At 40.0% G+C, this 21,234-nt stretch overlaps 1 protein-coding gene across 1 annotated transcript; it reads left to right on the plus strand.

The window, feature by feature from the left end:
- Nucleotides 1–709: 709 nt before the first annotated feature.
- On the plus strand, nt 710–13,474 carry LOC102081417 (NACHT, LRR and PYD domains-containing protein 1a). The gene is made up of 4 exons (XM_019353395.2): nt 710–889; nt 2,074–2,110; nt 7,546–9,493; nt 12,989–13,474. Exons 3-4 carry the CDS (start codon nt 8,255–8,257, stop codon nt 13,376–13,378), a joined length of 1,629 nt encoding a protein of 542 aa, XP_019208940.1. The 5' UTR covers nt 710–889; nt 2,074–2,110; nt 7,546–8,254; the 3' UTR covers nt 13,379–13,474.
- Nucleotides 13,475–21,234: the final 7,760 nt, after the last annotated feature.

Below are 21,234 nucleotides of genomic sequence, written 5' to 3' on the forward strand. Positions count from 1 at the left end.
TAATCCTCCAGGTGCCCCACACTTTGGGGGAGCATGGGAAAGGGAGATCCGGTCGGTTAAGTATGCCCTCTATGCTACAGTTGGTGCTCAGTCAGTTCCAGAAGAAGTGCTTCGCACAGTACTCATCGAAGTGGAGGGGATACTTAATAGTAAACCCCTGGGGTATGTGTCTTCCGATGCCAGAGATGCAGATCCAGTGACTCCCAATGTTCTTCTGATGGGGCGGCCGGATGGATCCCTACCTCAGATAGTATACCCAGAGAACGAGCTCCTCAGTCGCCGTCGCTGGAAGCATTCCCAGGTGTTGGCTGACCATTTCTGGTCACGTTTCATCCGTCAGTACATTCCCAGTCTGCAGACTCGCCAGAAGTGGCAATCGACAGCAGCTGATTTGGCTGAGGACTCTGTGGTGATGATCGCTGATCCACAACTTCCCAGGGCTCTCTGGCCTGTGGGGAGGGTGATTAAAACTCATCCTAGCCCTGATGGACGCATCAGGTCGGCTGAGGTGAAGGTGAAGGAGAGAGTCTACACTCGGCCAGTTGCCAGACTGGTTGTCCTCCCTGCGCTGCCCTCGGGAGAAGATGAGGACAGCTCTGCGTCGAACTCACCACAACCCTAGAACTTTGTTGCCTTATTGATGAGCAAATGTCTTACATACATTTGGGGGCGGCTGTATAAAAGGCCCCAAAGTTCATACAATAGTTTACTGGTGTTTATAAGTTTATATAAGTTCATTTAATATTCAGTCTTCTGTCAGTTTGGGCCAGCCCACCTTCTAGTGACATCATCCGGTTAGTAAGGTGGGCAGTTTAATGTCGGATGAGCAGTGTTGGTCTGGAGGGGTTGCACTAATTCCTGGGGAATGTTATGTGTGCGTAAATGACAAGTGAGTATTGACCTGTGTTGTATCTGCCTTTGTTTGTGTCAGTACTGTAGTATGTTTACCATTTAGGAGTTAATGTAGTCCGTAGTTGGAGCGGTAGGCCACGCATGCAACGCGTGAGTCCACCCTCATTTCATATGCTAACTTATGTCGTTAGCTTATCCTGGTTTAGCTTGTTGACGCATGTACGGCCGCTCGTATGTCCATACCGTCATTCCTGTGTTATCAAACCTTCTCTGTATGTTGTATGTGATTGTTTACTTTGAAGTAGCGGAGTTTGTAGTGTACAATTAGGTACGAGGATTAATAAATAGCGATCGTAGTTTGGCCGGAAGTATCGCGTTCCCGCTTGCCCTTCACAATAAGAGCATTACCGCTGATTATAATGGGGAAGCTTTTATTTTGTACAACTACCGGAAGTAGTTCCTGCGTACTGACGGTAACTTAACCTCGCACCAATGCGGTTTAGTTGCATAGTGTGAGCAGTTTGAAGTGTACTGTATTGTCTTATTTCTATATATGTGATTATGTCAACTATGTTGGATCATGTTTATATTTGAGTGTTTTACTTGTCTATTCTCTTTATTTATCTTTATTTCCATTGTTTATTTCTTTTGTAGGAAACCACACACACACACACACACACACACACACACACCCACCTACACAGCTATGTACACCCGCCGTGTTTACACCCCCAGAAATTGAGTTGTGATAATAAAGTGCCTCAAACGGAACCTCAAGCTCCCTTCTTATTTCCTACTCTGGGATTCTTTGGCCTTAAGTGGTGTTCTGGCCGACACACCGGGGTGACCGTAGTGCTCCAAGTCTGAATCAGTGCCACAGCCGTGCCTCTCTTTGATATCTCCACTACACCCATCTCATTTATTTGTTTTGTTTATGTAGCTGGGCTTGAGTGTTCTGTTGATTGTGTGTCTTGCTGGTGTTAACTTACTTCTGATATTTGTACTTGCATGTTTGACTCACTTTCTTGAGTGTTTGTGCTAGGATCAAATGTTATGACAACCATCATATTACTTGTGTACTTTTACATTCTTTGTGTTTCATATTATTTTATGCTTGGAGTAGGTTTTGTACTTTGACTGTGAATAATGAGCCTGGTGCTAAATGTCCTATTCGATTTTTGTGACTTAATGTTTGTTGGTTTTTGTTTTTGTTCATTGCAGTGAAACAAGGATAAGCCAATAGCTGTGGGACCTTTTGGTGAGTCGTTTTTAACACTCCTTTTGTTGTACAACCAACTTTACACCTTTAGGAGTGGCTGCATCATCTAACTATTAGGGTGATGGATGCTTCTGGCCAAGTATCCTTGGGCAACATACCAACTCGAAGTTCCTGAATGTTAGAAAGCATCCATTCATTCGCTTATCCTTTCCAGGGTTACGGGGGGTGCAAACTGGGCAGAAAGTATACAAACACATAACATCCAATGTTCCCTCTAATTTTTCATGTGTCTGAGCGAACACACAAACTCCCTGAGCGATCCCTTGAACCACTGTGAGCGACATCAGACGCGTGCACTGTGGTCACGCCAGCATCGAATCCATCCAAGTTACATGGTTTATTAAAATCAAATCAAATTACAGCATTTACATTTATGTCAGACTACCTTTAATTAACTACTTTAGCCCACTTACAATGAAAATGTCAAAAAAATCTAGTCATTGGCCTGTGTAGTATGTTAACACTATTTGAAGTAAAAATAACTTGAACTCCAAATTTGAAAACACCACTTTTTTTCTTTTCTTTTTTTAATAAAGCTCTAACTTGTATTATGAGTCTGTGGTCTGGGAGAGTCCTGTAACTCTCTGTCTGCAAAATACAGTATATAATGACCAATGTTGTGCAATTAATTATATAGTTACTTCTTCAAAAAAGTTACTCAGTTTGGCAAACAACAAAGTTTTTTGCAGCTATTTTTTTAAATGCAGCCAAGACGTTTTTAAATAAACATTTCAAACTATTTACAGAACAATCAGCTGTTCTGCATCAAATCTGATGCCACACAAATTATTTGTGCCACTCCAAAAAATAATTTCTGTCCACTATGAGATAAAGGAGAACAACAGCCTGATACCTGCAGGCCTGACAACAGGAGATGTATCACTCCTGTAACACCTGTAACATTCAGCAGTCGCCTCATTGTTCTGACACACACAACAAAACTATTGACTACACTACACACTAACTACACACTAACTACACAAGATTTGCGCTAAACGTCGCAAATCTCTCACATCTCAAAACACCGCCGTCACTCCTAAAACTTCCATATCTTGCCATATCATTTTTTGATTGGTCAACATGGTACTTTTTTGGACAAATAGGAAAGGGGTAGGGGGGGGGGTTTGTTTTTGCTCACAGGCGGAGAGTGCTTTCGAGCGTTTTTTCTTATAAAATGCAGTTTTTACCGTTTCTTCCCTCAGTAAACATAAACAACGACAGTATTCAGGAAGAAAACCAAACATTGCATATTTTTTTTTATCATAACTCTGGTTTTACGTGGCCTATCAACACAATTTAAAAACTGGTATAAAGTCCACACTTTTTCTGTCAGTTGTTCCGTCTGTCCTGCTCACATCTCCAGTGGTTGTACACGTTGTCATTAACGTGGCTTCATTTCACAGCCACACCGCTTTGCCAGCTAAAACACCGGTGTCGGTACATAAGGACGCTGTCATAGCCTGTCAACGACGTTGATTGGCTGCGTATATACGCATTATTGGCTGGACTATGGGATAAGGTGGCATCGTTCTAATCCCATACGGGAGCAGCCAGTCACTCACTGACTAACACTGCAAAACAGAATTGTTAACGTATTAATTTTAATTTCAATTCAGGTTAGATTTTTTTCTGTGCGCAACGCAGATTTTCTGTGTGCAGAGACCGTGCCAGCAGTGCGTAATTGCACACACGCGCAGCTTAGAGGGAACATTGATAACATCCTTATAAAATATGATGTAACACTATAGATCAACTTACCTCAGAATATATAAAGCATATAAACAATCACAACAATATGATGCAACAAACACAGCAGTGCTACTAATCCAAAATACTCAAAGCTTCATAGAACTGAAACAAACATTTATTTTTAGCTCCATCCTGCTGCTGATACATACTTTAGGTTTCTGAATATTAAACTTGTTGCTGTCTTTCATAGTGTGTAACTTGAAGGCCCTGAGTACTTTCTCCCACACTGAAAACACTGGGATGATAACATTATTTCAACATTACCTAATAAGACTGATTCAGGACAGACAATTAGTTATGTTAAACTTTCCTAGCAGTCCTTCACAAACAGGGAACAGTCTGTCTATTCTCTCCATCTGTCAGCTGCTGCTGGCTCTTCCTCCTCCTCTTCCTCACACACTGCTGAGTTTGTCCTGGTGGATCATCAGGGGTGCAAAGCCTCACAGATGATGTGCAGCAGTGGGTCCCTCAGTCTGTCCTCACTCTGGACACTTGCAGTTGTCACACATGGAAATCAAATGTGTGATAAGCTGCAGGATTCAAACACAAGTGTAACTTATAAATACATGTTCATACTTTTATTCCACAATCAGAGAGAAAGAAACAGAGAGAGAGTGCAGGACAGACAGACAGGTGACAGTCTCAGGTGTATACACTGCTACAAAACAGCACAAGAGAAGGAGGATTTAGTGTTTGTGTTATTACGAGTGCTAAACAAGAAGAGTTCCAGATGGTCCAGTGGACACATGTGTGACTCCTGTGATTAAAGCATCTTTCTTTCAGCTTAACGAGTGAACCGTCAGCTCGTTCAAACACACGTTAAAGTCCGTTTGGCTCGACACCACCGAACAGAGGCAGCAATATAACATAGCTAACATTAACAGTGCAGTGAATCCTGCTTGTGCCATGATATTCAGGACTGCAAACCGAGCAGCATCACTGACTTTCAGCTTGTTGTGCTTGTGGATATATGACTGACTTTAATTATCCATAAAATCATCACATTCTCTGTAAGATTAAGGTCGACTATTGAACGGCTTATATTTGAAAGGCTTTAAAACCAAGTAAACGCTGAAAGTACAAACATCACTAATGTCACATAACTTTGCTGACATATGGCCAACAGTAATGTTTTAATGTTCTTCATTATTCAACATTTGCACATAAATAAGTGACATCATATTCAGTACTTACGTTTAAAAGTTTACTCTTTGGCCGCCCCTCTTCCGCCGTTTTTTTTTTTTTCCCCCGGCAAAATTATCCACACCCACCGCCGCGCTATGAAGTCTGGGAAATGTTGGACCATGAAGGCTACACCGACCCATCCTTAAAATTCAGGGAAATGAAGGACTCATTTGAGGCCGCATTTCGAGCAGCCTTTGAATTGGGACAGCCTTCGTCGCGTCACTGTGACATAATCGGCCTTAAAATGCGGCCTTTAAGGCTGCAGACCCTGAATTGGGATACAGCCACAGACAACCATTCACACTTACAATCACTCACAGATTCACACCTATGAGCAATTTAGATTAATCAATTAACCTATCCCCACTAACTGTATGCCTTCGGACTGTGGGAGGAAGCTGGAGAACCCACGCAAACACAGGGAGAACATGCAAACTCCACACAGAAAGACCCTGGCGTTATGGTGGAATTGAACTCAAGACCTTCTTGCTGTGCAGCAACAGTGCAAACCACCGTGCTGCCCAGTTAGAAAGCACACTCATAGAAACAAAGTGCTTGTATGAATGACACTAGTTGTATAAAGTGCTTAGGGTCCAGGTGGCGTAGAGAAGCACTATATGAGAACCAGTGCATTTACCATTTTCAGTGTTGGATTTCAGGCAATTTGCAGTAAGTTGTGTGCCACCGACATTGTAATTCACATTTACATGATTCATTTAGATATTCTCCTTAAAGTCATATGCCATAAGGACAGCTGCAATATTACTTGAGTTCAAACTTACAGCCACAAACACTAAGTCTCATCAGTAAATACAGCAGCTTTAGCTACAAGAAAGGCCCTGCGCTGTTGGTAAATCTGACCCTAATGTTTCTTATTTAAAATAGATCTTTGTACAGAAGAGATTTTTTTCACAGGGCTGTTCTCATTTAAACAACCTTAAACAGCAGTGTTGGAACACTATCTGGTGATTTAAGATGCACATTTTGTGGTCCATCTTTGACATAATGGAATGCTGCAAAATCCAGTGTCACATTGTTCAGGAGAATAAAGCAAGGTTGTTTAGTTTCTCAGCACCTCGCTCCTTTTTTTCCCCTTTTTTAAAAGTCTTTAGGAATCATCCTAAACACCTTTCCTTGACCAAAGTAATGGGGTTTTTTGTTTTTATTACCAGTTAGGTTGTAAAGAAACTATGGACTGACACTGCAAAAGATTGAGACTTGTCTTTAACCTAACTTCGCTACAAATGACACTGAAACCTCAGGCTATAGCTTCTTTTCATACAGATGTTTTAAAATGTTTAATTCTTCTCCTTTGTGGGAAATACCTCCAGTACAGATTTGTCTTCATGTAAGTTTAATATCTGTCATGCTAGAGCTTTGAAGGTTTTTCTGACTGTTACGTCCCCACCAAGAGGGCTGTGAGTGTGGGGACCGGTAACAAATAGGTCCAGAACAGAGTGAAAGGAAAACAGACAGAGTTGTTTAGTAAATAAAGCAGTTTTTATTATAGATCATCTTAACATAAAGAGCCGGCAATGCCGTTTTACCAATAACACTAGAAAAAGAAAAAGGTTGCAACAACAAAGAATACAACAACCTAACAAAAAACTCCACACAACAAGGAGGCACTTCCAGAGACCTACAAGCTCACCCTGTCACTAGCAGCAAGATTCGCTGCTGCTGCTGTTGAGGCCCACAAGCCCACACTACTCACATGAAGCAGCTACTCTCCCCACTACTCCTACAATTCCACACTACAGGCAGGACAATCACCTAAAACACAATAAAGAAAACACCAGAGAAATCACCCTCCCTCATCCAGTTCATCCCCAGCTTATATGACCTCAGAGGTGATTGCTGACTGGTCCCAGATGGTAAATGAGGCCAATGAACAGCAGCTGTGTCCTGGGGAGAGAGAACAGCGAGAGAGAAAGACAGAGGGGTGGAGCAAGAGAGGAGGAGGCGAAGAGAGACCACCACACCCATACGAGTAGTTTCAGGAGGCCCTGCTAGAGCCCTATCACTGACTTTTATGGTGTTTCTCACATATATAAAAGGCCAAATGCACCTTAAAATACAAAAACAAAAGGAAAATTTAACAGTAAAACTGTTCCTCTTCATTTACATTAACAGGTCATCACCAGAGGAAATCTGGATTTAAAAACTGACAGCTGACCTGTGCTGTGGAAATACAAGAACCAGCTAAAGCTATAGAGTTTTCGATATAGAATGCATACCTGGCTTGCAGTTTAAGCAGGACAGCACGTGCCATTCATACTTTCAGCTGTAACTGTCACATTGTTGTAGTATTGTGTCAGATTTATATTGATGTTTATTTCTTTTAGGATTAAAGTTAATCAAACATTTACCATTGTAACATTAAAATAAACACAAAGGAACTGTGTTTGAAACCATGAAGCACTGATTATTTTATAAGGGTTTTAATTGTTTGTTTGTTTGTTTTTTATTCTGTTTTTCAGCAGGGGAAAACTACAAGAGGGAAAAAAGGTCATGAGGGAATAATTCAAAACATCTGACAGGAAGCAGTGAAAACCAAGACGGAACGCAGTGTTACTGGAAAAATGGATATGCCATTAAACACAAAATCAAGGAGCAAAAGTGGGAGCGGGAGTGACAGCACTAAAGAAAAAGAAGACACAGATGTTAGTATACATCGTTCAGTGATCCAGAGTACACCTCCATTGCTTTTTAGAAGTTATAGCCATCCTCTTCTAAAAAAGAGAGAGTTTAAATTGGCACAAGGCACAGGTTTTGGCATTTGTGAGACTTTCAATGCCTCGATGCATGACAGCGAGCAGTGTAACATGTACAATCCAGCACAGAATAGAACATTAAGAGCTGAACTAACTTCTTGGTCAAAGAAAGATGATCCACAAGAGTATAAAATGAAGGGAAAGAGAAGAAAAAAGACAAACAAAACAGGTCTGTTGGAAGACTCCGATTTACTCCCTCATGGTAAAAACAAGCAAAGTGAAAAAGAAAAGACAGAAAGCTTACTTTCAGAACCAAATCAAGATTACAATCTAAAAAAAAAATGAACAAAAAGAATCAGAAATGACAAACTGGTTTTCTGACAGTGCTTGGAAGCTTCCAATGGCCGGCTTTGAGTCAGGGTTAGTGTACAGCCCCATTGGGATAACAGCAAGCACTAAAGCAATGTAACAAGAAATGTTTGATCATCATGTAAAACAATCTAGGCCAAGGAGAATGTTGCAAGGAAGGAGTACGTTAATGCATTCTTGCTTAATTCCTCGTGTTAAACACAAGCAAACACAGACAGAAATAACAGGAAGCTTCCTTTCTAACACTTGTGAACATTGCGTACACGTGTCTACATGGGAGATAAGAGAAAATTTTCCAGCTACAGGTGATGGGCTGAAAGTTAATCACATCAGAAGAGTTCCAAAACCAAGCCACTCTAAATATCCTCCTTCCTGCTCACTCTCTGTGACCTCTTTTATTGATGAATCAGCAGCAGGTAGCAGCACTGCAAGTCCTGAGAGTGAAGAAATTGTGACACACTGTAATATGAAGTCCGAAACCATGGCAGATGGTAAACCTTCAGGGACATCTGGATCTAGTGGGCTGTGCAGCAGATCCTGCCTCTTGCCTTGTTCTCACAGCATGGTCTCACTGAGCAAAATACCCTGCACAAAGAACAACTTCACACAAGTAAACAGCTCACCTGATATGCTGTTAAATGAGTTTACACCAGTTATCACTGATGATTTTGATGATGAAAGCTACACTTTCCAGTGCTCCTGTCCAGGTCTGTACCAGTGCAGTGTGACCGGCCTGGTGTTTTTAATGAAGGGAGAAGCAGACGTGGTTTACAGGACTGTCCCTTGGTACAGGAGGCTACTGACCCGACACCACAAGAAGCCTGCAGGACCCCTGTTTGACATCAAATGTCAGCAGCAGTCTGTGTGTCAGCTTTGTCTCCCACACTGTGAGCTCATCTCCACAGGTGGAGGTCAGTTCTTGCAGGTCGCTCATGTGAAGGATGATGGCATCGAGTTCATCACCCCTCAGCGGATAACGGAAAGTCATGTTGTTATAAACATCACAGGGTTTTCTGGTTATGGTAATGTGAAGGATGAAGACTCTCCTCCTGACCCAGTCCAAGCTTTGGTTCTGCTCTTCTACAAACTCCCAGTTGATCCTGATCTGAGATCCATCCTCAATGTATTGTTGTTGCCAAGGAACATCGTGATCCGTGATGTACAGCGCACCAGGAGGAAACTAATTGGGGATGAGAGGTACATAGACACACCCCCTCATTGCAAACTGCTTCCAAAGCAGGTTTACACTCTGTCCACTGTTCCTGAGGATGACCTGATTAAAGTTCAACCAAAAGAGATAGATTTTGATGATGAGTACCACGACAGCTACTTCACATCTTTCCAGGTGTATTGGAGGAAGGAAGGTTCAAGGTTTAAGTAGTCATCATGGGCTCATCCGATTAGAATGAGAATAAGCAGTCATCAGTCATTTGCAGGTTTTGTCGTTTTATTGAATAATGGGTAAAGAAAGGAAAGACACACATGGACTGCTCTCTCTCAGCTGCCGCCCCATGTGGGAGTGAAGGAAGAGTGAGGGGTAGGTGAGTGCAGTCCTTATATAATGAGTGACAGGTGAGTGCAATTAAGGCCAAGCACCACACCCAATTAAAGGTGAGGAAAAGAAACAAGGTGCATCTGGTGAAGTGAATGTGCTAAAAGGTGAGCCTTTACAACAGCCGCCCCCATATTTCTACTGAGAAATATGTTGAAAGGGTTAAAGTTGTTCTTTTTCATGAAGCGGGGGCAGAGGAATCAGACATGCTACAGGTTTGATATAGGTTCAGGGGGGGGTCAACCTGGCGGTTGACAATGCAGGCCAGACTGTTCGGGGGCCGACCATGTAGCCAGCGGTGGCGACCAGCCACGTGGGATGCAGCTGCAGGCCCAGACCTGCAGACCGTCGGGCAGTTTTGCAGGCGCTGGGGGCATTGTACGGGACTTGGCGGAGGTAGGACCAGGTGATGCAGGAGCAGGCAGCGCCCTGACCACTGGCGGAATGGCAGCCACAGGCAGTGGAACTGGTGATAGCGGCACTGCCGGTGATGACGTAGGTACTGCTGATGGTAGAGTAGGAGGTGGCTGAATGAATTCAGAGCCATCAGCGGACACGAGGATGTGCTGAAGCGGTTCACCTGAACCTGAACTGGAAGATGTGAACAAACATTGGGCATGCGTGGAACTGCTCTGGGGTTGGAAGTCTGTGATTGGACCTTGGAGTGTCCATCCTAAGCGGGTTTTGACTGCTGAAGGAGATCCAAATGGTCCATGTCTAACTGGTGCAATAGACGTAATAAGGTGGGTATGATCAGAGCCTATGAGCAGTAGTGGAGCTGCTTTGTTAATAAAGGGTAATGGGATACCTTTGAGATGCTTGTATCTCCGTTGGAGAGATGATACGGGGTAGGTGTGGTCTGAAAGTGCTAAGTGACTTGTAGCGAAGGCATTATTAATTGTGTAAGTTTTCTTTGGATGTGCGATGGGAGAAATCTGGAAACTTACAGAAGAACCTTGAATAGTTTCAACTTCCTGATGGACAGTTCTGAGTGATAATTTTTCAGCTTTCCCAGTTAGGTGGAGATGCTGAGCTGCTGATGTCAGAAGCATGGTACGTTGGGAGCCATCATCAAGTATTGCATATGTTTCCAGGGTTCTTTTGCCATTACGCAGGAGCACTTTCATAACTTTCAATAGTACACTGGGACAGTCACTAGGTTTATCAAAGTACAGTGTACTCACTACAGGATTAACTTCAGTTCTAGGTCTCTGATTCACCTCACATAGGATCTGTAGATGTCTTCTCATGCAGGTAGCACAGTCTTTTCTCAGATCGCACTTTGCAGCCTGATGAGTTCTAGCACAACGCCAACACCGTTTGTTTCTCTTTATCCAGTGTATTTTCTCATCCTTTGTCTTGTTAATGAACTCAGGGCACTTGCTAATGTGGTGTTCAGGTGAGCAGCAATATGCACATCTTGCCTTAGTCATTATGATGGGTTGTGTTGCCTGTACAGGATTGGATGGATTTGTCCCATGTAATATTGTTGTAAGTGGAGAGGTGTACTTACGGGCAGGTCGTGGCTGGTTAAAAGATGAAACAGGACTGTCCTTTCTTGGTTGACACTTGCATTCCATTCGCAACCAGGATGAGAACAAAGGTAAGTCATACATCATATCTCCTTGTTGCCTGTAAATGTGCCGTTTGAAGCGACTGGAATGCTCTGCAGGCAACTTTTCAAGTAGGCGCTCGACATGGGAGCCACAATTTAGTTCTGTCCGTCCTTGATCACCCATAGTGCTAAGCAAACCAACTAAAGCTTGCACACGAAGAGCAAAGTTATCCAGAGTCCGACCATCACCTGCTCTGATAGGAGGAAGCTCCAGTATATTCCGTAGCTCTTTCAATGCTAGCTGTCTTGGTTGCCCATAACGCTCATCAAGAGCTTTGATGGCTTGAGTGTATGGGTCAGGAGCATAGGAAAAGGAAATAGCTAACCGTTTAGCTTGGTCTACTTTCAGATGATCGAGAAGGACATGATATTTAAAGTGCTCTGTCTCATGAGGGTCAAGCAGGTTAGTAAGGGCCATTCGTAACAGCCTATACTGGATTTCATCTTCACTGGTAAGGTCTGGGAAAGAAGGACCCTCAAGCTTATATACATGTGTTCTAATGCTAGAGGAGTGACCCGAGCTAGCAGTAACAGGTACCAAAGGTTTCTGTTCATGTAAGCCATTGGATGTAGCTCGTTGCGGCTTTACAGGAGCGTGCTGCCTTGGTTCTGGAATGCAAATGAGAGGTTGAGCGGGGTCTTCATCTAGAGGAACAGCAGGTTGAACACATGAAATCTGGTGCGGACCTTGCAGTTGTGTGGCCAGGAAATTAAAAGGAGTCTCATCTGGTGTAGGAAAAACTGGTCTAGGCAAACCACTTGACGGAACTGCAGCATCTAATATTGTTGAATTAGGGAAAGGAGGGCTAGCAGCCAGAACTGCACCAGACTGACGGCTAATCTGTGGGGGCTGAAAGGGTGATTGACAGGTTGCTGGATCAATCACTGGGAACTGCTCATGTTGCTGATGTGTTTGGGGAATGACTTGTAAACCGCATACAGAGGATTTGCTTTCATCAGATGAGACAGTGTGAATTGAAGATCTGGAGGAACTGCGAGAATGGGGAGGAGATAATTGAATCATAAATTGCCTAATCTCCCTCATCGTCATCAGGAGTTCCCTCATCACCTCATCTTGACTGGTAGGTAAAGGAGCAGGTGATGTCTCTGGTTGGCTTTCTGACTCTCCGTCAGGATCCTGCAGCCCATGTGTGTCTGTGTCACTATGCTGGCATTCTGTTTGACTCTCTGTATCACATCTAGCACTTATACTCCCAGGGTACTGAACGTCATACTGCAGGTGGGTAGGAGGTCGCCTTCCACGTCCAGAACTTCTCGAATCTCCAGTCAATGGCTGCTGTGAATCCATGACGCTAACACTGCTCCGGCTCGGAGGACCATGTATTGGAGGAAGGAAGGTTCAGGGTTTAAGTAGTCATCATGGGCTCATCCGATTAGAATGAGAATAAGCAGTCATCAGTCATTTGCAGGTTTTGTCGTTTTATTGAATAATGGGTAAAGAAAGGAAAGACACACATGGACTGCTCTCTCTCAGCTGCCGCCCCCTGTGGGAGTGAAGGAAGAGTGAGGGGTAGGTGAGTGCAGTCCTTATATAATGAGTGACAGGTGAGTGCAATTAAGGCCAAGCACCACACCCAATTAAAGGTGAGGAAAAGAAACAAGGTGCATCTGGTGAAGTGAATGTGCTAAAAGGTGAGCCTTTACAACACCAGGTGATTTTAAGAATAGTCTTCAGAGATATTAGTCTGAGTCTGAAAGAAAAGAGCAGCTCCATCTGTGTTTGGGAAAAAGATCTATGTATTTTCTCCCCTACAGTGGAAACTATAAATCTTCCTCCTTCTGAGAGGCTGTTCAACATACGAAGCTGCTTCATTGAGGGGATATCAGGACCTGTTCTCAGCAGCCTGATCGACAAACTGCTGGAGAAAACGGCAATAACTGATCCAGAGAGGGTAGAAGCAGACACGATGAAAAACAAAAGGGAAAAGGCACGTTTTGTTATTGATACTGTGAGGAGTAAAGGTGATGATGCCAGTTCAGAGTTGATAAATATTCTCCGTGAGCTTGACAAAATCCTCTTTAAGCACCTCAGGTTAAACTGAACAGATTTTTTTTGTTGCATTTGTGGGATGAAAGTGAAGCAATTACCTGCATGTGTGTAAATGGTAAAATTGCCTGTATTTGTATAGTCCCTAAGGACCCCAAAGCGCTTTACATATCCAGACATCCACCCATTCACACACACATTCACACACTGGTGATGGCAGCTACATTGTAGCCACAGCCACCCTGGGGCAGACTGACAGAGGCGAGGCTGCCGGACACTGGCGCCACCGGGCCCTCTGACCACCACCAGCAGGCAACGGGTGAAGTGTCTTGCCCAAGGACACAATGACCGAGACTGTCCAAGCCGGGGCTCGAACCGGCAACCTTCCGATTACAAGACCATATGTGTAGGGTCAGCATATGGTGGAGGTAAAAACAAAAAACAGTTTGTTGGTCTGAAAATTATTTGATAACACACTTTAAATATACACAACCAGTCAAAATTTGGACACACGTTCTCATTTTTCTTTAGTTTTACTACTTTCTACATTGTACATGCATACTGAAGACATCAAATATATTCAGCAAAATATATGGAGTCATGTAGCAAAGAAAAGAAAAAATTATCTGAATATGTTTTATAGATTGCTCAAAGTAGCCCTTTGCTTTGTTGACACCGCTGTAAACCCTTGGCCTTCTCTCAAAGAGCTTCATGATGTAGTCACCTGAAATGGTTTACATGTCACAGGTGTGCCTGTCAGGGTTCATTGGTGAAATATTTTGCCTTCTTAATGGGGTTGGGACCATCAGTTGTGTTGTGCAGAAGTCTTGTTGGTACATAGCTGACATCTCTATTTGACAACTGTCAGAATTCATATTATGGCAAGAACCAATCAGCCAAATAAAGAGAAACGACAGTCCATCATTACTTTATGAACCAACAGTCAGTCTGGAAAATTGCTAAACCTTTGTGACTGTACTTGGGGACCAGTGTTGGTCAATTTACTTGAAAAAATAATTAGTTACTAGTTACTGATTACTTCTTCAAAAGTAATCCCATTACTTTACTGATTACTTGTTTTCAAAAGTAACTAGTTACATGGTTACTTTTTAAAAACATGATGCACAACCTGAATACGTAATAAAGCAATAGGCCTGTCAGCCCAATTTTTCTCTGCATAATCCATCATATAAAATTGAATCAAATGAAAAAGTCTCTTTTAAAAAATTATTTTATTAGTGTTCATCTTTTAATTTTATGCACATTGCATCAAGCAAAAATGAAATCACATACAAAAGTCTTTGACTTCAAGAAATTGTTTGACATTTAATCCTACTTAAAATTGCTGGAATATGCATATAAAAAGTTTTGGTCACTTTTTACGGAATAAAACTTTTTTACGTCCAACCTTTAAGCGCTTTGTGGTCATACTCTCTCTCATATTATATGTTGTTGATCTACAACGTTTGGTGCTGCCACGGACGTTGCACGTGCTTACATCATTGGCATGAGTCACTCTCACAAGCAAAATCATGACAGCTTAGTAACGCAGTAACACAACGTGCTTATGGGACAGTAACAGTAATCTAATTACTTTTTTGCATTAGTAATCTCTTACATTACTCGTTACTTGGAAAAAGTAATTGGATTACAGTAACACGTTACATCTCCTTCAAGACTGTTTGAAAAGCATTTCAGGTGACGACCTCATGAAGCTCATTGAGAGAACGCCAAGTGTGTAAAGCAGTAATCAAGGCAAAGAGTGGCTACTTCGAAGAATCTAAAACATAAAGTGTGTTGTTATTTCACTCTTTATTGTTTACTACGTAATTCCATATGTGCTCATTCATATTTTTGATGCTTTCAGTGTGAGTCTACAATGTAAATAGTCATGAAAATAAAGACATTAAATCAGAAGGTGAGAACTTTTGACTGGTAGTGTAGCGGTGCAAGTTTTTTTTAAAAACTTTTATTAAACTTTTTTCAACAAATACAAGAGTGGTTCACGTCCAAAATAATAACACTGCACAGCACTAGAGTATTACAACATTATGTCCATAATTATTGTCTATTAGGGTCCAGTTTACAAGTTACTCACAGCTGTGCAAGTTTTAGGACTCTATAACACTTTGACCAGTGTGAACACACAGTACTGAGCATAAACATTGATTTTAAAAAGAAATGTGTGATTATTACTTCAATTACAATTTTGAACATGCCTTTCTGAGATGCTTCTATTTTTTTAGTTTTTTTTTTCTAAGAATATAATAACATGAATAGGACAAGTAAATAAAAAATAATGCACATTATGTGACCAATATAAGAGTTTAACCCTGTCACTTGTAAATTAATTCATATAAGAAAAGATATATAAAATAATTAGTTTTTCATCTTTTCTAGGCAAGCAAATATGACTATTTATGGCTCCTAAATAACGCATCATCCGTCATAATCTTAACAGCCTCTTTATGTTGCACTTTAGTGTTGATTTTTAAAGTTACAGTTGTAACTATGGCAGCTGAAACACATAAATGCTGGTTTGGCGATATTAAAGAAGTAAAGAGACCAAAAGCTGACAGACACAGGTGTATCTAGTCTCTACTGTTTAAATTCTCTCTCCTATAAGGGCAAATTTAGAGTGCGTGGTTTTAAGGACCTTCATCCTCAAATCTTTGTAAAGACAGACAAGTGTGAAATAAATCTAGTCAAGTATCTATGTAGTTATCACAGCTGTTACGTATTGCATTAGCACCTTTCCTATACAAGCACAATGTAAAGGGAGAAGTTAGTATATTTTATCGTTTCCACTTAGTCTGTATGTGTTTCTTTAATAACATCTTCATTTTTATCATTTTTATCTTTCTTTGGCAACTGAAGTGAGTGAAGTAATGTTACTCTGAAACCATATAATTTAAACACATCATCAAATATTGCAGCTGCATTTATTTTTTTATTCAGCATTTTTTTTTAGAATGAGTGTTGTTTTAAAATTGCCTGATGCTTTTGTACGCTTCCTTATGTTATTTTACCTTACAGTAACATGATATAACTAACAATAGCATGACCAATATTTTAGGCTTCACACAGTAAAACTGGTCATTTCAGTGACTTTTTGCTTTGAAACTTTGCACTTTGTCACAGAAGTTAGACTTCTTCTGTTAAGTTGTTGTGACTGTGTGAACCAAATCTGACAAGTGAATATAATTCTTTGAATAAATTTGCATTAAATCAAACTTGATTTGATTCAAACAAGTTCTGTAAAATTAAAAATGTTTATTAATTGTGTTTTACTGCAGTTCTCTGTACGTTTCTGATTAAAAATCCACAAATGCACCTTTTTGTAAAGACAGCTGAATACTGACATGATGACAGTGATATCAACATCTCAGTCTGAGTTTAAATAAAGTGAATCTGTTTCAACAAATCTGACAAAAAGAAGCAGCTAAACACATTTACCTTTAAATTCCTGCTTTGTTTTGAAACTATATTGCAATATTGTGAATTGGGTTTTAGTCTGCTCTTTAGGCTATTTTTTAGTATTGTTTTTTTATTCTCACTTTTATTTTTAGATTTTCAGTTTCTAGTTTGCTTTCTTAAATATAATAACTTGTATCCATGGTTATTTAACTTGTTTACAGTAAAGTGATTTTTTTTTTATTTAATTTAAGATGTATTTATTGTACCTTAAATTACATTAATTTACTTTGAAGATTTTTTTTTATATTTCGGCGACTCTCCAAACATTGATGACAGACTGGGCATGGCCTCCCATCCAAGGCCCTGAGAAATCACTTGAATCACTATGGGTTACCCTATGTACCCACGTAATTGGTTTTTGGTCCTGTATGGTGATGAATTGTTAAGTAACAATTTTTGTATGTTAAAAAAGCATTTTTTTCTTTTTGTATATAAATAAATGTTGATGTTGTGTGATGGGATTGTGTGCCTCCATTTTATTTATAATGCACCAAATACCTACAACTGATGGCTCAAGGCAATGCCATCCAGAGTAAGGATCTTGTTAGACACAGTGTTACTAAGAATTTTACATCCGGTACGATGACCTCAATTTTATCTGAATTTAGAAGCACATAATAATGAGCAATAAAAGTATGTGAAAATGTATGATATGCCTTCTGAAGCATGGATAATATAAACAAAAATGGTCCCAGCATGAAACCCTGTGGAGCTTCATAATTAACCTCAGTGTGTGAAAAGGACTTTTTTATTTTAATAAATAAATAAATATATAATAAATCATTTAATAACAGCTGTAGAGCTCTGTAGAGCTCGTCTGTCCAGCATGGTGCTGTTCCCGAAACATCTTAACCTGGTTCGGGAACAGCACCATGCAGGACAGACGAGCTCTACAGAGGGTTGTGCGATCAGCTGAGCGCACCATCTGCTCTGAGCTCCCTGACTTGCACTCAATCTACAGCAGGTGGTGCTGGACCAAGGCCAGGAAGATCGTGAAGGACCTCAGCCATCCCAACAACGGACTGTTCTCTCTGTTGAGGTCAGGAAAGCGATTCCGCTCCCTGAAGACCAACACAGAGAGACTGAGGAGGAGCTTCTTCCCGCAGGCGATACGGTCTCTCAATCACAATCACACCACCACATAGAAACGGACCCACACATATGATTCCTACACACACACTGGACAGTCTGGACTTTGCTTACACTCAATCACTTTAAGCATATTTGCACTGCACAAGGTTGTGGTTTGCACAACACTGGACATTATATTTCTTATATTTCTTCATTTCCATTTAATATTTGTACAGCTGCTGCTATTGTATATTGTATATATATTTATATTATATTTCCTCATACATTCTTATTATTTCCATACTGTTCATTTTGTTGTACAGTTGCTTTATTTTCAACTTTAATTCATATATATTTTATCTTACTCTTTCCCAGTTAATTTTACCCTTCATTCTAATTTGTGGTGTACAGTTATTTTATTTTCAACTCTAATTCATATATATTCTATTTTATTCCTTCCTAGTTAAATTCACCCCTTTTAATTTTCATATTTATTTCCTATTTCATTCATAGCCTTTTCTTTCTTTTCTTTAGGTCACGAGCAGTTGTATAAGGCATTTCACTGCATATCGTACTGTGTATGACTGTGTATGTGACAAATAAAATCTGAATTTGAATTTGAATTTAATAAAATATGGTCAACGGTATCGATGCTGCTCTTAGGTCTAGCAGGAAAGATTTCAACATTTCAATATGAATGAATGCTGGAAACTGATTAAATTAATGTCTGATGATCTTTTCTGTGTTTCTTCAAGTTTGTAACACTTTTTGCTTGTATTCTTGCTTCAATCACTGACATGTTCAATATAATCACTATGTCAGATGAGAAATTAAACCCTGTATAGTTTAAAACTTTAATTTAATCAAACTGAAATGCTGCTGAACTCTGATGGATGTTATTTAATCTTGTCAACAAAATCAGAATCAGAAGACTTTAATTATCTCCAAGGGGCAATTAACAAACAACAGAGCAGCATAACGTTGAAGATAAGGACAATAAGACCAGGCAATGAGAGTGAAATAATAAATATACAGTATAAACACTTTTAAAATTTCACAGTTTTAAAATAAAGTGACTGAAAGGTGAATAAATAACTGTGACTATAAGTCAATAAAGTGTCGGTAGTAGAAGAAGTGTGTAGTTTATGTTTCTGGGTGTGGGAAATGGTCTCATCGGCGGGAGTAAAAAGCAGAGTGGCTTTGGGGACAAAGGTGGCTAAGGACAAATCCTTTATCATCTAAATCTGACATTAACCTTCTTTTAAAATGCTCCCCTGACACTCTCTTCTTCACCTCTCCTGTGCGGCTGGTCCAACCCCTGCTTCTTTAAACTGGTGTATTTAAATCTCTTTACCTCTGTTGTGAACTTCACACACAGTTTGTGGCAACAAAATCAAACTGATGCAGATCTTCTTTGAAAAATTGACACGCACGAGACAAAATAAAACAGACTACTAAAGTAAAAGCAGAGCTTTCTGTGCCCTCTATGTGCTATTTGAAAAGCTGATTGTACAAAACACAGTGGCAACGTGTGTATTAGATACACTCACTCCAATAGTATAAATATAAAAAATGGAATCTGCAAGAATAGCATCCTAAAAACTGGCATTTCTGGGGGATGTTACAGTGAAATAAAGAAATGAATGCAGCCTAATTTTCATCTGAAAATGTTGAATTTTAGTAAAAACAATGCTCTGTAGTTTGATACTGTCATGTCTAAAGCCTTTGGACATGCATTTGGAATGCAGTAAGTCTCCTTATCAGCTTTAAATATTAAAGCCATAAAATGACTTTTGAGAGCAGCTAAAAACCATTAAACAACAGCAATGTTGAGCCTGTTCCAAAATTTGAATGTACACGTGTTGAAGGCGCAAGCTAAAGACATTTACCTTTAAATTCCCGCATTGTTTTCAAACTATACAGTACTGTGAGTTACCATTTACTCTACTCTTTAGGCTATTTTTTCAGCATTATTTATTCTCACTTTAATTTTTGGATTTCAGTTTCTAGTTTGATTTATTAAATATAATTACTTGTCCCCATGGTTATTTAACTTGTTTATGGTAAGGTGAAACAATGTTTTTCAGTTTTAAGACAGCCTTTAATAAGGTATCAATTTAATTTAATTTAATTTAATTTAAGGTACTCTTTTGTACCTTAAAGTACATTAATTTGCTTTGAAACGTCCTAGAAAATAATTTCCCTTAAACTGTTTGTACCTTCATCAGCCAGCAGGGGGAGGCATTTGCTCAATAAGAAGGCTCTTAAACTCACTGCAGGTAAAACATGAAGAAGCCACGGTTTGATATCCTGGAAACCAAAAGCAGCACAATCACAGAATCTGTGCTGACATCTTTGCATTTACCCGATTCACACAGGACAGCTAAATTTCACCCTAAGATAGTGTCTGTATGTGTGAAATATAATAATAAATGATTGTACAGCTGCACTCTGGTGTCCACATTAATTCTGTAATGTGAGTAAACCAAACTAACATTTGATCTCAGAATTTACAGGTTCGCAACAAATGCAGATGGAAAAGTTTAATTGTATATAGCATTTGTATTCTATTTTTATCTTATTGTATATTTTATTCTATTTTATTCTACTGTATATAGTATTTTATTTTATTCTATTCTGTACAGTTGTGTACTGTATTTGTTCTTATTTTTATTTTATTCTAATTTTTGCTTCATAACTTTTGCACTGTCCACTTCCTGCTATGACAAAACAAATTTCCCACGTGTGGGACTAATAAAGGTTATCTTATCTTATCTTATCTTATCTTATCTTATCTTAAAAATAAGGTCATGATTGTTTCCAGATGAGCAGTTTGTATCTTTTGAGCTTGTTTTATTGAGACATGATAATGTAAGAAATATTTCTCATGACAGTTGGACAGTAACCTAAAGTGCAAGCACTCTCTGTCAGTATATCATTTGACTGATTAGCACACTATAGAGTATCTTATATTACATAAATCTGAATAAGTTAAACCCAGGATGTCTGAGAATGTAACAGACTGATTCAGCTTCATCTCCACAAGGACAGACAGCCTACAGGAAGTCTTTCAAACCACATGCAGTGTGATGTATCACAACAGGGGTGTCTAACTCCAGGCCTCGAGGGCCGGTGTCCTGCAGGTTTCAGATCTCACGCTGGGTCAGCACAAATTCAAAATGATTTCAGTGAAGTCAAATTATTATGATTGGGAAACAGACTTCGGATGCAGTATTTCTCTTCATGTAGGTGTAATTCCCATCAGGCAAGCGTCACAAAGATTTCTCCAACTGCTGTGATAGTTCTACGTGGTTTTAGGAAAATGAATAAAATCTCTTTAAAACAGAATATAAATAACGTTTG

This window comes from Oreochromis niloticus, linkage group LG9 (assembly GCF_001858045.2).
Source record: "Oreochromis niloticus isolate F11D_XX linkage group LG9, O_niloticus_UMD_NMBU, whole genome shotgun sequence".
Classification (NCBI taxonomy): domain Eukaryota; kingdom Metazoa; phylum Chordata; class Actinopteri; order Cichliformes; family Cichlidae; genus Oreochromis; species Oreochromis niloticus.